We start from the raw sequence: 16,400 nt of genomic DNA, 5'->3' as shown, positions 1-16,400 counted from the left end.
GAAATAAGACGAGTAAAAACTATAGTAAATTCTATCATTTTCTTCATATTATTTTATTGCATTTCAAGATTTGCAATTAAGAGATTTTGAAGGTTAGAACCACAATTGGCCAGTATGGTTCTGGTAATCTGGTTAGACTTTAGATTTTATGTTTTCAATATTTTATGTTTTTAATTTTGAAATGCAATAAGTTTCAAGAGAAATTAAAAAAATGCACTTAATTTACCATATTCGAATGGATGATAAATGTAGATGTTGGTTTTTGTGACTTATGCAAAGATCACGAAGGAGTAGGTTTGTATGAGCATTAGAAATTTATGTAAATAAGTTTTGATAAATGATGCTAATATGCAACTATAGTCATAACCTACATAAATTGAATTTGAACTTAACAGTAAACATACAATTTGGCTGGACATAGACCCCCTTTAATATAACTTAATTTGTTTATCAAGTGATATGGAAAGAGAGTTGATTTGCTTTTTGGATGCCTTAAATGTTTTCATTATGTCGTAGGGATCTGTATAGAAACAAATAAAGAGAAATAAGGAAACAAAGAAAAATTTGATTCTATACAAGGAAAGAAGGCGAAATAATAAAACAAGGAAACTAATAAAAAGTCACTAAAATACAGTGTATTTAATTTTAATTATAATATATTGTGTGGTCATATGTGTGATGAGTATATTTTTAACTATATTTAGACTTCTACACGTAAAAAAATGTATTTAATCAAAATAAGACAAATTATTTGATTGGAGAACTGAGATTAAATCTGAAATTTTATCTTTCAATCGTAACTGTTAGTGAATCGGACACCCAACGTACTTAATAATAGAATGGAGATACATATTAAATTATAAAAAAAATCTTACAATTTCTATTATTAGTTATATTTGGTCAAAACATGGAATTTTTTTGACACCTAATATAGTAATAAAATAACAGAAATTTAACGTCACTGATAACGTTCTTCAAGTGACGTCATGCATGATTTCTTCGTTTTCCAGCGGCCAAATCCACAAACTAGAACTGCTTGAATTTGTTGAGAAATAAAAATAGAAGGAAAAGGGACCTTAACAAATGGGAAATAAATCTGCTGTGATTCTAAATCCACCCCTTCACTTTTTGGAATACACAAATCTCAAAATCACTTTTTTTTTTATGCACGAATCTCTAAATAAATAAATTGATAGATTTAGAATAGCAGGTCCTGTGATTCCAAAGAATCACATCAGATTTGTATCCAAAAAGTTACAGTGTGATATGCTTACTAAGAGAGTTTGGTGAGTACAACTCTAAAAGTATATCGGATTGACGTTAAATGCCGAATTCAAACCGTTGAAATCCATGTAATTCATGAGTGATGCATGTACATGCAAAATTTTAAGAGTTTCGAGTTTATTTGCTACAAGATTAAGCGGTCAAATAAATAATAAAAATTAAATATATAAAACAACTTATAAATTAACTTATAAAATGTTCATTTCTTTGACTGCTTGATCTTGTAACAAATAAATTTAAAAGTTTCAAAATTTTACATTTACATGCATCACTCATGAAGTACATAGATTTCACCGTTTTAAATTTAACATTTAACGTCGATCCGATAAACTTTTAGAATTGTACTCACCAAAATGAACACATCACACCTTAATTTTGCTCCAAAAAATTAGCCCACCGCTTCTGTCAGATACTAACAAATGACTACAGAAATGAGTCGACTAAACAAACAGTTCTCACAGGAATACTCGAACGCACCTGGAGCATAAAATATTCGCAAGGGCTGGAGAAAATAAAACTACAATTTAGAAAATTTTAACGTTATCAACACAGCCAGATAACGTTAGAACATGTCATCTTGAATTCCCTATCAATCAATCCCATAATTACATCAGATTTTTTTCTTTTACATGTGCTATTTTAAATCAAATTTAAATTTATAAATGATTTATAATATATTTATACACGATTCATACGAGTTCTTGACAAACCGAAATAATTTTGTCGAACGAACAAAATCACTCAAAAAATTTGTCAGCCTAAATTGTTATTTGTCAGTTTATCCTCTATCATAAAACCGTGCACCGGGAGCAGTCAATATTTAGTACTGAAATGGGAAAGCGAAACAGCATTTTTCTTTTTTACATTATAAAATAGAAATAACAGCTATAAACAAGTTCAGTGCAATTAAACCCATTCCCTTCAGAGTCTATTCCGAAAGAGTTTTCAATCGAGAGAAAGAAAGTGAAAATGGCGAATAGTTACGACAAAAGGGTTTTGCTGACAGCTAGTGACGATGAGGTATCCAAGGGAATCGTGTATCACCTCGCCAAATTCGGATGCAGGTACTCTGATTTGTGTTTAAATTTCTTTGCTTGCTCCAATTTCAAAGGAAATCCTTGCTGAAATTAGCAATCCCAATCGCTAGGTTAAATAATTGGGTTTTTGTGATTTCTCTCAATTTGAGCACTACTACTGAGGGATCGAACCTGTAGCAGCGGAAACGAGATTCAAAACATATCTCAGCAGCATCTTTGTGTTAAGTCGGTAGCATTTGTTCTGATTTCCTTCGCATTTTCTTTTCAAATAAGGTTGGTATTGATGGGAAATGAGAGATCTCTTACGGGATTAGCTGGTGAAGTCTTGAGTTCACTTGATAAAAGCAAACAGATTCAAGTGGTCAATTTGAATTTTGAAGAAGAAAAGGAGTCGGCTTTCGATTCAGCTGTAGGGCTGGCATGGAGCATCTATGGTGGATTGGATGCTTTTGTTAACTGTTACACTTATGAAGGTAAAAAATGTTAGCAATAAATTTTTGGAAAATCTGTTAGCTCATATCTTTGTTTTACCAATGTAAATGCAGAAATTTAGCCCTGACTTAAGCACATCGAAGATCAAGTCTAACTTAACCTGTGTAATTACAATTAAAAAATGGCATAATTTGAAAATGCTTTCATTATTTGTTCTCTTACTGTCATGAGGTGCTACTGGCCTTGCATTGGATATCAAATTGAAATAAAAAAAAGGTAACAGCATATTTAAAAAATGGCTTACACATGAGTTTAACAAAAGAGTATGTTGAAATAAAATAAATCGCCATTAAAATGTGAAAAAATATTTGTAGGTCCTATGCATGACTGTCTTGACATAAGTGAAGAGGAGTTCAAAAGGACTGTAAAAGTAAATATGATGGCACCATGGTTTCTCCTGAAGGCTGTTGCTAAGAGGATGCGAGACAGTTCAGATTTGAACCCTAATTCGGCTGCTGGTTGGGGATCAATTGTGTTTTTGACACAAATTCTTGGAGCAGAAAGAGGTCTCTATCCTGGTTCGGTTGCCTTTGGATCAAGCTTGGCTTCCGTAGAACAACTGGCAAGGGTATGTTCAATACAAGAAAATTAGGATTTTAAGTGTAAATTGAACCTTTATATGTCTTGTTTTCACTAATACCCAAAATTTACCAAATATTTAAATTAAATTGATTTGAACAATGAAGTACTGAATTACCTTTAGAATTTTATGTTAGTAACTTATTTTTTAATCACTTTGTGTAACCTTGTCCAAAGTTAGGGTCACATTGTCGAAATTGCTTTGCCGAATGAGAGATATGTTTTTCATTGCTTTAATTTAGTGTCCAGGGGCTATTTGCAAAAAACCAAAGAATGTTAAATGTCATTTATAAAACTTTGATGTTTTGGGTTCTTTGCAAATAACCTTAAAAAATTGCCAAAGTTTTACAGAAGTTCTAAAAAGTTTGCACTATTTATAATTATACAATTGATATTTGAATAACAGCCAAATTTAAAAAAAAAAAAAAAATCTGTGTTTTGTTATTTTCTCCAGCTATCAGCAATGGAAATCGGAAAGCACAAAATAAGAGTAAATGCAATTGCTCGGGGCCTACATTTAGGGGACAATTACCCTTTGACAATTGGGAAAGAAAGAGCAGAGAAATTGACCGGAGATGTGATGCCTCTTCAAAGGTGGCTCGACCCGAAAAATGACCTGGCTTCTACTGTCCTGTACCTGATTGGGGATGAGTCTCGTTTCATGACTGGTACGACAATTTTTGTAGATGGGGCACAATCCATTGTAAGGCCGCGCTTACACTCTTTCAAGTAGTATTTGTTGTGGCTGTTGTAGATAATGCTAGATGAAATAAGATGTTATAAATAAATTTCCTAGTAGTTTTTGTTGTGGCTGTTGTAGATAATGCTAGATGAAATAAGATGTTATAAATAAATTTCCTAGTAGTTTTTGTTGTGGCTGTTGTAGATAATAACCAAAATTATAAATAAATTTCCGGCAATTATGGTGGAATTTTCATTGAAAGATTTGTTTTTTTTTTTCCTTAGCTAGTACTTTTCTGCTAGAGCTGAAATTTTTTTCCCGTTTCGTTACTCGGTTTGATTTTTGAAAAAAAAAATTCGTCCATAGTTTGTACGAAAAAACAGCTCCACAAAGTTTAATTCTTAAAGGTGCTGACAGAGGCTGCCTGTTGAATTTATTGAAACATACCAACATGGTCTCAATTATTTTCAGAGCCCATTTGCAGTATTTGATCCACATATTTCCCTCATCCATCGCTCGTTCTGATAGTAGGCTAAGGTTTAGTCTGCCATTTCTGAATATCCTTTCGTTATGTTGCTTTCATGTGAACCAGCATATAGAGAGGAACCTTGATGCCTATGCTTCTATCGTCATAGTTCGTGGTGTCTTCATAACTTCTTTCCTCGATTCTGGTACGACTCTTGGAATCTGATGCGTGCATATACAGTCACAATTCAATTTACTTTATAGTCCACAAACTAATCTTATTACCAAGCAACTCCACAAAATCCAACATCCACACATCGTTATCTTCTAAACTTCTATAATCCATCTCCAAACTCAATAAATTTGAACCAAAATCAAAATATCTTTTTCATACCTTAATGCATTTTTAAGACATGTACCAAGTCCAAAAACAATATTATTGAAATTCAACAAGACAAAACTTAGAAATTGGTTGTATAAGAGCAAGAGTTACTTTAAAATTTAGCAAATTCTATCAATATAAAAACTAGAGATCATTTCACTGTACATGATTATTGAAGCTGAAATTTGGTGGCAAAGATTGAGTTTAAAAAGGGATTAACATATGTATAGAAAAGCGATCATGTAATTTGATATCCTTGTCTAAACTCAAATCTTTACTATCATATTTAAGCTTAATTAACCATGTTAGAACGAATCTCTATTTTTTGGAATGGTGAATTTTAGTAGATTTTAAAATACAACTGACCTTTTAAGTTTGTCCCATTGAAATTCGACAAATTTATTTTTGGACTCAATGCATGTCTTAGATTTTGATTTGGGATATTTGGTACAAGGCATCGTATTTTGGTATATATGGACAGCTAGATTATAATCATTGTGCTTAAATAGAAATGAAAAGCTGAACACAAACTATACATGACATGAAATATGCTACAATTATGCTACTCACACTAATCTCATGCCAACATACATTTATGCTACTAGTATGTATACCTTTCTTTCTGCAGCTCTTTGTGAGCTCTGGAACCAAGGAACTGACATAACAAAGACTCTGGAACCATAGGTTTTGTTATACGGCCCAACTTGTAAAGTTTGCTTGATCCATGAAAAGACGGTTCACAAGTAGAAACAAACAACTGCAAATGATTATGACCCGTCCGATCAATAAAACTGTGGCCCAGACGTCGGCTTAAAACACCGTCTACCTGAGACCTAATCTTTTGCTGCACTCATGGAATGGCCAAATCCACTAACTAGATAACGTTCAAGTGACGTCACTAATAACGTTCTTCAAGCGACGTCATGCATGTTTTCTTCGTTTTCCAGCGGCCAAATCCACTAACTAGAACTGCTTGAATTTGTTGAGAAATAAAAATAGGAGGAAAAGGGCCCTTAACAAATGACTACAGAAATGAGTCAACATGACTAAACAAACAGTTCTCACAGGAATACTCGAACGCACCTGGAGCATAAAATATTCGCAAGGACGAGAAAATAAAACTAAAATTTAGAAAATTTTAACGTTATCAACACAGCCAGATAACGTTAGAACATGTCATTTTGAATTCCCTATCAATCAACCCCATTACATCACATTTTTTTCCTTTTATAAGTGCTATTTTTACAAAAAATCAAATTTAAATTTATAAATGACTTAAAATATTTATACACGATTCATACGAGTTATTGACAAAACGAAATAATTTTGTCGAACGAACAAAATCACTCAAAAAATTTGTCAGCCTAAATTGTTATTTGTCAGTTTATCCTCTATCATAAAACGATGCACCGGGAGCAGTCAATCTTTAGTACTGAAATGGGGAAGCGGAAACAACATTTTTCTTTTTTTAAATTATAAAATAGAAATAACAGCTAAACAAGTTCAGTTGTGTCTGCCTCTTTCACGTGCTCTCAAATCTGTTGTTAAATCAGACCTTATATTGAGGTGAAAGTGTGAAACAATTAAACCCATTCAGATTCTCTTCAAAAAGAGTTTTCAATCGAGAGAAAGAAAGTGAAAATGGCGAATAGTTACGACAAAAGGGTTTTGCTGACAGCTAGTGACGATGAGGTATCCAAGGGAATCGTGTATCACCTCGCCAAATTCGGATGCAGGTACTCTGATTTGTGTTTAAATTTCTTTACTTGCTCCAATTTCAAAGGAAATCCGAGCTGAAATTAGAAATCCCAATCGCTAGGTTATGAGTTTTTGTGATTTCTCTCAATTTGAGCACTACTACTGAGCGATCAAACCTGTAGCAGCGGAAACGAGATTCAAAACATATCTCGGCAGTATCTTTGTGTTACGTCGGTAGCATTTGTTCTGATTTCCTTCGCATTTTCTTTTCAAATAAGGTTGGTATTGATGGGAGATGAGAGATCTCTTACGGGATTAGCTGGTGAAGTCTTGAGTTCACTTGATAAAAGCAAACAGATTCAAGTGGTCAATTTGAATTTTGAAGAAGAAAAGGAGTCGGCTTTCGATTCAGCTGTAGGGCTGGCATGGAGCATCTATGGTGGATTGGATGCTTTTGTTAACTGTTACACTTATGAAGGTAAAAAATGTTAGCAATAAATTTTTGGAAAATCTGTTAGCTCATATCTTTGTTTTACCAATGTAAATGCAGAAATTTAGCCCTGACTTAAGCACATCGAAGATTAAGTCTAACTTAACCTGTGTAATTACAATTAAAAAATGGCATAATTAGAAAATGCTTTCATTATTTGTTCTCTTACTGTCATGAGGTGCTACTTGCCTTGCATTGGATATCAAATTGAAATAGAAAGGTGGAAACAGCATATTTAAAAAAATGACTTAGACATGAGTTTAACAAAAGAGTATGTTGAAATAAAATAAATTGCCATTAAAATGTGAAAAAATATTTGTAGGTCCTATGCATGACTGTCTTGACATAAGTGAAGAGGAATACAAAAGGACTGTAAAAGTAAATGTGATGGCACCATGGTTTCTCCTGAAGGCTGTTGCTAAGAGGATGCGAGACAGTTCAGATTTGAACCCTAATTCGGCTGCTGGTTGGGGATCAATTGTGTTTTTGACTCAAATTCTTGGAGCAGAAAGAGGTCTCTATCCTGGTTCGGTTGCCTTTGGATCAAGCTTGGCTTCCGTACAACAACTGGCAAGGGTATGTTCAATCCAAGAAAATTGGGATTTTAAGTGTAAATTGAACCTTTATATGTCTTATTTTCACTAATACCCAAAATTTACCAAATATTTAAATTAAAATTGATTTGAACAATGAAGTACTGTACCTTTAGAATTTTATGTTTGTAACTTATTTTTTAATCACTTTGTGTAACCTTGTCCAAAGTTAGGGTCACGTTGTCGAAATTGCTTTGCCGAATGAGAGAGATGTTTTTCATTGCTTTAATATAGTGTCCAGGGGCTATTTGCAAAAAACCAAAGAATGTTAAATGTCATTTATAAAACTTTGATGTTTCGGGTTCTTTGCAAATAACCTTAAGAAATTGCCAAAGTTTTACAGAAGTTCTAAAAAGTTTGCACTATTTATAATTATACAATTGATATTTGAATAACAGCCATATTTTAAAAAAAAAAATCTGTGTTTTGTTATTTTCTCCAGCTATCAGCAATGGAAATCGGAAAACACAAAATAAGAGTAAATGCAATTGCTCGGGGCCTACATTTAGGGGACAATTACCCTTCGACAATTGGGAAAGAAAGAGCAGAGAAATTGACCGGAGATGTGATGCCTCTTCAAAGGTGGCTCGACCCAAAAAATGACCTGGCCTCTACTGTCCTGTACCTGATTGGAGATGAGTCTCGGTACATGACTGGTACGACGATTTTTGTAGATGGGGCACAATCCATTGTAAGGCCGCGCATGCGCTCTTTCATGTAGTATTTATTGTGGCTGTTGTAGATAATGCTAGATGAAATAAGATGCTAATAACAAAAATTATAAATAAATTTCCGGCAATTATGGTGGAATTTTCATTGAAAGATTTTTTTTTTACTTTTAGCTAGTACTTTTCTGCTGGAGCTGAAATTTTCTTCCCGTTTAGTTGGTTTGATTTTTGAAAAAAATTTCGTCCATAGTTTTTACGAGAAAAAGCTCCACAAAGTTTAATTCTGAAAGGTGCTGCGGACAGAGGCTGCCTGTTGAATTTATTGAAACATACCAACATGGTCTCAATTATTTTCAGAGCCCATTTACAGTATTTGATCCACATATTTCCCTCATGCATTGCTCGTTCTGATAGTCGGCTAAAGGCTTAGTCTACCATCTCTGAATATCCTGTCGTTATGTTGCTTCCATGTGAACCAGCAAGTAGAGGGGAACCTTGATGCCTATGCTTCTATTCATCTATTGTCATAGTTCGTGGAATCTGATGCGTGCATGTACAGTCACAATTTAATTTACTTTATAGTCCACAAACTAATCTTATTACCAAGCTACTCCACAAAATCCAACATCCACACATCGTTATCTTCTAAACTTCTATAATCCATCTCCAAACTCAATAAATTTGAACCAAAATCAAAATATCTTTTTCATACCTTAATGCAGGTTTAAGACATGTACCAAGTCCAAAAGCAATATTATTGAAATTCAACAGGACAAAACTTAGAAATTGGTTGTATAAGAGCAAGAGTTTAAAATTTAGCAAATTCTATCACTATAAAAAGTAGAGGTCATTTCAATGTACACGATTATTGAAGCTGAAATTTGGTGGCAAAGATTGAGTTTAAAAAGGGATTAACAAATGTATAGAAAAGCGATCATGTAATCTGATATCTTTGTCTAAACTCAAATCTTTAATATCATATTTAATCTTAATTAACCATGTTACAACGAATCTCTATTTTTTGGAAGAGGAGGGATCCGATTACACCATTTTTTTGGTGACACCGGTTACACTCTCCATTTTTAAAGTTTTCAAAGTCCAAACAGTCGATCCAAACCGTTCAACTTGTTGAATATGTTAAAATGTGCTTGAAGATCAAATTTTATATTTTTTGGAATTTTTTTACTATTTATTAAGTATTTAACAAAATCGCTATATTCATACCGTTGACTTTTTGTACCCATCTTAATAAATAGTAAAAAAATTTAGAAAAATGTAAACTTTGATCTGTAAGCATATTTTAATATATCCAACAAGTTAAACGGTTTGGATCGACTGTTTGAACTTTGCAAACATAGAGTGTAACCAGTATCACTAAAAAAATAGTGTAATCCGATCCCTCCTCTTTTTGGAATGGTGAAATTTAGTAGATTTTAATATACAACTATACAACTGACCTTTAAGTTTGTCTCATTGAAATTCGACAAATTTATTTTTGGATTCAATGCATGTCTTAGATTTTGATTTGGGATTTTTGGTATAAGGCATCGAGTAAGACATGAAGAATATATTTTGGTATATATGGACAGCTAGATTATAATCATTGTGCTTAAATAGAAATGAAAAGCTGAACACAATTATGCTACTAGTATGCATACCTTTCTTTCTGCAGCTTTTTGTGAGCTCTGGAACCAAGGAACTGACAAAGACTCTTTAAGGGTCCATGGGTTTTGTTTCTATACGGCCCAACTTGTGAAGTTTGCTTGATCCATGAAAAGACGGTTCACAAGTAGAAACAAACAACTACAAATGATTCTGACCCGTCCGATCGATAAAACTCTGGCCCCAGACGTCGGCTTAAAACACCGTCTACCTGAGACCTAATCTTTTGCTGCACTCATGGAATGGCCATATCTTATGCATTATATCTGCACTTGTATATTGGAAGATTTCATTAAATTCTCACTAGATTATTTTAATCTCTGAGGTCGAAGCTTCAGTTGAAAAAAGTTATTAAATATAATAAATTCATATAAAGTAAAAATTAATTTAAATTAAAAGATAACATTGATATAATAAAGTAATTGTTATTAAGTGTACATATTATTTACTGACGTCACAAACATCATACTACTTTTAATTAATGTTAGTGGAGTCATTGAATTATGTTTTATTTCTTTTCTTTCAAATGATCCAAGATGATATATATTGAATTCAAACATTTGTTAGTAATGCATTTGTCATGTATTCTATTTGAGATGGTATTCATTTGTTATTTTATATTGTCCAGTCATTAAAACTTGAATTGAATTTTTTTTTCTTAAAACAATTTTTTACATGAGATAATTAATGTTATTTATTAAATCGTCTATATTTATAAGACAAGTGTTGACTATTGGTCTGTTGGTAATTTTTCTCAAAAAAAAAATTGTTCAAAGATGATAAAGTAACATTGTGCAAATAAGATTAGATACCTTTATTAGTTTTACGAAAAAAATCTTTACATCTATTTCAAAATTTCAAATAGTTTTATTTTACAAGAAAATATTTTTAGTATTACTCTAATTATTTACTCATTTCCATGTGAGTTGGTGAAAGCAGTTTTTTTAAAAAAAAAAATATGATTTTAATATACATGTACAATAATATCAAACGAAAGCAATTATATATTTTTCTTAACAACTTCGCTACATATCGAAAATATCGCGATGGTCACAGAATATCCGAACATCTCCGCACACGGAAGTACACCGTACACAGATGAACCATGCACAGAAAGCGAGAACCATGCGATTCACGGCGCCAAAAGAACAGGTGTCAGCTGTAGCGTCGCACACGTACGTGCATCTCTCGCCACGTCACCTAGTAACTGACGCACAGGGGGTGCACAGTTGAGAGATAATGCTCTGTTTCTGTTTCTGTTTCTCTACTGTCACTCAACATGTATTATAGATAGAGAGATAAAACAAAACAAAACCAAAAAAATAAATAAAAAGCAAACAAAAAGAAAAATAAGTATAAGAGAGAGAGCGAGAGAGAGACGATAGAGCGATATAGATTGAGATATGACGAAGGTAAGGAACGCTATCTAACATTTTTTGATGATTTTTTTATTGTGAAATTTTGTTGGTACTGATGATAAAAAAATAATTGCAGGAGGGGAAGAAGAAGAGCCCGGAAGAACAGGGGAAAGAGGATTTAGGAAAAATAGAAGATGAGAAGTCACAGGAGGTATATGCGAATTAAATTAGGTCAAATTTGATTTTATATAATACAAAATTGGAACTTCATTCAAAATAGCAATATAATTGAAATGGTTTTAAACCCAATTGCTCTTATTTTCCCTAATTTTCTAGGGTTTATAGTGGCGGCAGTTCGATTTCATTCAAACAACACGAGAACACGTGAATTTGTGGTCTTTTTAATGCTCAATAAGTTTGTACAAATAAGTTCCTGTTACTTGTTGCTGTATTCCAGCATTACTAAGAACAACACCCAATAGGGAAGTTGGAAATTAATACAGAAATTCTTACATGTTTTATTCGGGAGAGACCATACAATTTGTTGCCTTTTATGACGTGATCTGTTTGTGTTGTTTACTCGATACCAATCAGGGATTTCGAGCATTTCGTCATTTTTTTTGTCGTGTTGTTTACTCGAAACCTTCAATTTTTTTTGTTAAATCCATTTCGGCATCTACAAATGTTACCATTATTTGTATTAAGAGCTTGCGGGTTTTTCCTATATAACTTGGTAGCCTCTACCAAGCTGTAAAAAAAAAAAAAAAATTAAGAGCTCGCGGGCTTGTACAATTATACATGTATTAATTATATTATTACTAATCAACTTATTTCTAGCAATTTTGAACCAGTACCAAATATCAATTAATAATTTTTCTTGTTCAAATGAGTTAATTTGTACGCATAATTATTGTCTTTTTTTTTTTAATTAAGGCAACAATGGTCAATTGGATTAAGAATCACAAGAAAAATAGAAAAAGAAAAAATGGAGATGAGCAAAATGTAAAATGAAAATCATAAAAAAGGACCAAGAAAATCATACAAAATTAACCTTTAGCACATGCATTACTAATTGTGAGGCATGCGCTGCTATGTTTCAGGCCAAAGCCACTAGCAGAAGTGTACAAAAATTGCTTCGTTAAATGATCTTAAATTGATATCTTGATTTTCTATATTTTGTCTGTCATTATTAACTTTTTTTTCCCCTAATTTACTGAATGTTCTGAAGAAGGAGAGGCTCTTGCCCAAGGTCGGGAAGGAAAACGAGACTCAGGCTATAGAAGAAGTAAAGAAGGACGAAGGAATACCCAAGGAAAAAAATGAAAACCAAAAGAAAAATGGTGGGGAGGTGAAGGAGCCGGGAGAGAAGCCGGAAGTTCCACCGGCTAAACCAAATCCATCAGTGCAATTGCCACCTGAGGAAGTGGTATTGAAGGTTTTCATGCATTGTGAAGGATGTGCAAAGAAAGTTCGCAAATCTCTTAGAGGCCTTGAAGGTATATAATATAATTCTCAAATTTTTTTTGTGGGTAGAAGTTAAGGCTATACTATTCTAATTAGATCGAACATCGATTTAGTGTTAATGTATAATTTGTGGTCATTAGTTATTAATGATGGTTGGATTTTATATGGAATGGTAAAATTTTAGGTGCTTATTTGAAAAATAAAAATAAAGTTTTAAAAATTTATTATTATATTCACTAACACCTTGCAATAAATGGTTCATCAGTTAGATCTATGCAGAAATATTGCTCCATTGGTAAAATATTTACGACAATGTATTTTTACTTATGAGACTGATTTTTTATAATTTAATGAAGAAACATCTTATTCATGTACATTATAATTTTCTTCACTTTTACACAATTTTCACTATATTCTGCATGATATCAAACAAATTAATTGCAAGTTTTCTTCTTTATGGATGAAGGGGTGGAGGATGTGAAAACAGATTGCAAGACAAATACAGTGGTAGTGAAAGGGAAGGCGGCGGCTCAGGATCCGAAGAACGTAGCAGAGACCATTTATAGGAGGAGTGGAAAAAGAGTACTTGAGATCTTGAGTCCTGCACCTGGACCACACTTATCAAAAAATGTTGCCGTGGTTGAGATGCTAGAGAAGAAGAAAGAGGAAAAGACCAACCAAAAGAAAGAGGTACTTGCACCATTTACTATTTATGATTACAGTTCCTAATTATATAATATATGGTGTATTACTTGTTAATTAGAAATAACAAGAGTTCATGAGGTCCTGCTAAAGCCAACTCTGTGGAAAAAAAAATAGACATTTTAAATTTCTTAATGGTACATTTATCCAGTAATAATTTCATGATTTATTTATTCTATATCTGATTTTGTAGCCTGAAAAGACGGTGGTGGTGGTGCTGAAGGTGTACATGCACTGTGAGGCCTGTGCAGAAGAGGTCAAGAGAAGGATTCTAAAATTGAGTGGTATTAAACTATTAATTATTATTGTTTTTCTTTCTAGAAAATGGATGGGGATGTCTGAGATAATTCTTTCTATTTTGTATTTCAAATTATTGATTATAGGGGTGCAAACAGTGGAAACCACTTTAGTGACATCCCAAGTGAAGGTTATGGGTAATTTTGATCCCGACGACCTGGTAAAATATTTATACAAGCGCACTGGAAAGCACGCTTTTATTGTCAAGCAAGAACAGGTAGCTTTTTGTTATTAGGAGTTCATGATGACATTAACACTGTTAAATTTTAAGACTGTTAATTATTATTTTCCTGCATTTATACGTATTAAGCACAGAGCTTTCTTTTGTTAAATGGAAATACATAGATTCTGGCCGCGAATAAGCCGGCAATTACAGAAGATGCAAAACCCGCTAACGATTCCAAACCAGAGTCCAAACAAGAGAATGCAAAGGAGAATGAGAAAAAGGAACAAAAGACTGAAGAAAAACCAAAAGAGGAGAACAAGGACAAGGAAGAGGGCAGCTCTTCTACAGCAACTTTGGTTGCTGTTGTGGACCCCGGTGATGGTGGTAAGGTAAGTTTCAGAACCAGATGCTTCTTTGAAATTAATTAATTAATAAATTAATGAGTTTATATAATTTTCTAATATATTGGGGACAAGTAAACATTTGCCTAACATGTATGTTGGAACTGATGATGGAAAATTTGATGGAATCTGAATGGGAAAGAAACATAATTTTTGATTCCTTGTTAGATAAGAACCATTTGGTTATTTCCTAGAATGCATTATTTGTATTACTTATTTTTTTCTTCCTTTTTTTGTTAAAAAAGGGAAATGGAGATCAGCATAACTGCTACTACTTCCCAAGGTTCCCAATGGAGTATGCATATCCATATCCTCATCCTTATCAGTATCCCTATTCATATCCTCCTCCGCCGCAGTATCAATATTCGTATATGCCTCCGCCTCCGCCTCCACCGCAGATTTTCAGCGATGAAAATCCTAATGCATGCATTGTAATGTGATGTGACTCAAATTAAAGAGAAGTGTGGAGTGTTTGATAGACAATTAGTTAGCCCCTTTTTTGTAATTAAATTGAGAGTGAAATTTTTGTTGGGCTATATATGGAAGAATGTTTTTTGTGTAACTCATACTGTGGAGATGCCATAATATACAAATTAGAAAAGAAAATACACTGTTGTTTATGGTTATGTTGTTTGAAGAGATATAATTGGTTTAAAAAAATTCAGATTAAAGAAGTTGAATATACAGAAAAGAAATGAAAATGACAGCAGGGGAATCGCTCAAAGCTTTAATGGCAGAATCTGAATTGAATGGTACTAATTTTGCATGAAGTTCATTCAAAATAAATACAAGAGATTGATTACAAATGTGTTTTTATTCTGACATTTTGTTAATTACTGTACTGCTTTCTCTCTTGTATTCTTCCTAATTTAATTTTGAATTAACTGGATCTAGAAGGGTAAAATATATGCTTTTTTAGTGGATCAAACTTTTTAAGTGTCTGTGAACTTCTTATTATAATCATGTAAATCTCAATACTAAATATTTATAAACCGGTTCAACGAACGATGTAAAAACGAGCGATTTTTCATTACTAAGTGATCTCCGGTCAAATCTCCAGTTAACTGCTTTGATCATACCACCTGTAGAATTTTAACCATAAATATTATAACGACTTGTAGAAGTTCTCTAACGAAATTAATTAAAATTCACAACAAAAATCGTGTCTAAGTTCTACAAGCATATAATTAGTTGAGATTTGTATTTGTTCTCAAACTAAATTATATTTTTCTTAGATAGAGATGGATATCAAAATTTTGAATTTTAAGTATTTACAAAAAAAAAATTTGAATTTTGGAAATGCATGTTATTTTTCATTGGGAAAAATATTGTTAATCACTAGATGAAAACATTGCAAAACTTTGTGACATAAAAACATAATGTTTAAAAAATTATTAAAAGAAAAAAATGGGAATAAGGAACACCTGTATTCAGCAATAGTGACATATGGTACATTTTTTTTTTTATTAATTTACATCCTCCAAATAATAAATAATATTCGAGAATGAATAATTTAATGTGTTATACGGTTAACAACATAATACAATAAATATATATTTCGTGAACTCAAGTACTCAACTCAATATACAAAGCACCGGTTTATGTTTCATTAAAGAAGTGTTGAGCCAAGGAAAAAGTCATTGTATTTCATATTCTATAATGCAATAACAAAGAATGTTCACCATAACAATTTACGGGACTAAAAATAATAAAAGATTATTAAAATGACAACAAAATATATTTAATGTTGAACTAGTTTTGTTTAAAAAAATAAAAATGAGTTTTTTTTATTATTACACCATCGTTTTACATAATTAAAATTCACAACAACGTATATGTACATCTAAATACAATAAACTACGTAATTTCACAATTTTATGCAATTAAGTTAAAGTAGAAGGATTCAAACAATAAATATCCAAAGTTGTCTTATGGCAGTGTCCCAAAAATATAGAAAAAAGTGCTTCCAAAATCAAGCTG

General features: G+C 32.4%; 3 protein-coding genes across 4 annotated transcripts; all 3 read left to right on the top strand.

Annotated features, from left to right (window-relative positions):
* The first annotated feature begins 2,203 nt into the window (after window positions 1-2,203).
* On the top strand, window positions 2,204-4,253 carry LOC144564152 (uncharacterized). 2 transcript variants are annotated; one of them, XM_078313689.1, is made up of 4 exons: window positions 2,204-2,348; window positions 2,595-2,794; window positions 3,128-3,381; window positions 3,847-4,253. In XM_078313689.1, exons 1-4 carry the CDS (start codon window positions 2,254-2,256, stop codon window positions 4,123-4,125), a joined length of 828 nt encoding a protein of 275 aa, XP_078169815.1. In that variant the 5' UTR covers window positions 2,204-2,253; the 3' UTR covers window positions 4,126-4,253. The 2 variants fall into 2 exon arrangements, with proteins under 2 accessions (XP_078169815.1, XP_078169814.1); XM_078313688.1 differs by having other exon boundaries at window positions 2,209-2,348; window positions 2,499-2,794.
* Window positions 4,254-6,377: 2,124 nt separating this feature from the next.
* LOC144564151 (uncharacterized) lies at window positions 6,378-8,505 on the top strand. The gene is made up of 4 exons (XM_078313687.1): window positions 6,378-6,657; window positions 6,898-7,097; window positions 7,432-7,685; window positions 8,145-8,505. Exons 1-4 carry the CDS (start codon window positions 6,563-6,565, stop codon window positions 8,421-8,423), a joined length of 828 nt encoding a protein of 275 aa, XP_078169813.1. The 5' UTR covers window positions 6,378-6,562; the 3' UTR covers window positions 8,424-8,505.
* Window positions 8,506-11,130: 2,625 nt separating this feature from the next.
* On the top strand, window positions 11,131-15,026 carry LOC144563874 (uncharacterized). Its single transcript, XM_078313340.1, has 8 exons — window positions 11,131-11,207; window positions 11,520-11,601; window positions 12,619-12,886; window positions 13,321-13,544; window positions 13,750-13,840; window positions 13,940-14,070; window positions 14,199-14,408; window positions 14,666-15,026. The coding sequence occupies exons 1-8, from the start codon at window positions 11,131-11,133 to the stop codon at window positions 14,858-14,860; spliced, it is 1,278 nt and encodes a 425-aa protein (XP_078169466.1). The 3' UTR covers window positions 14,861-15,026.
* Window positions 15,027-16,400: the final 1,374 nt, after the last annotated feature.

Source organism: Carex rostrata, chromosome 13 (assembly GCF_964058835.1).
Source record: "Carex rostrata chromosome 13, lpCarRost1.2, whole genome shotgun sequence".
Lineage (NCBI taxonomy): Eukaryota > Viridiplantae > Streptophyta > Magnoliopsida > Poales > Cyperaceae > Carex > Carex rostrata.
Note: the sequence above shows the minus strand (reverse complement) of the source record. Positions and strands in the feature narration are given on the sequence as shown.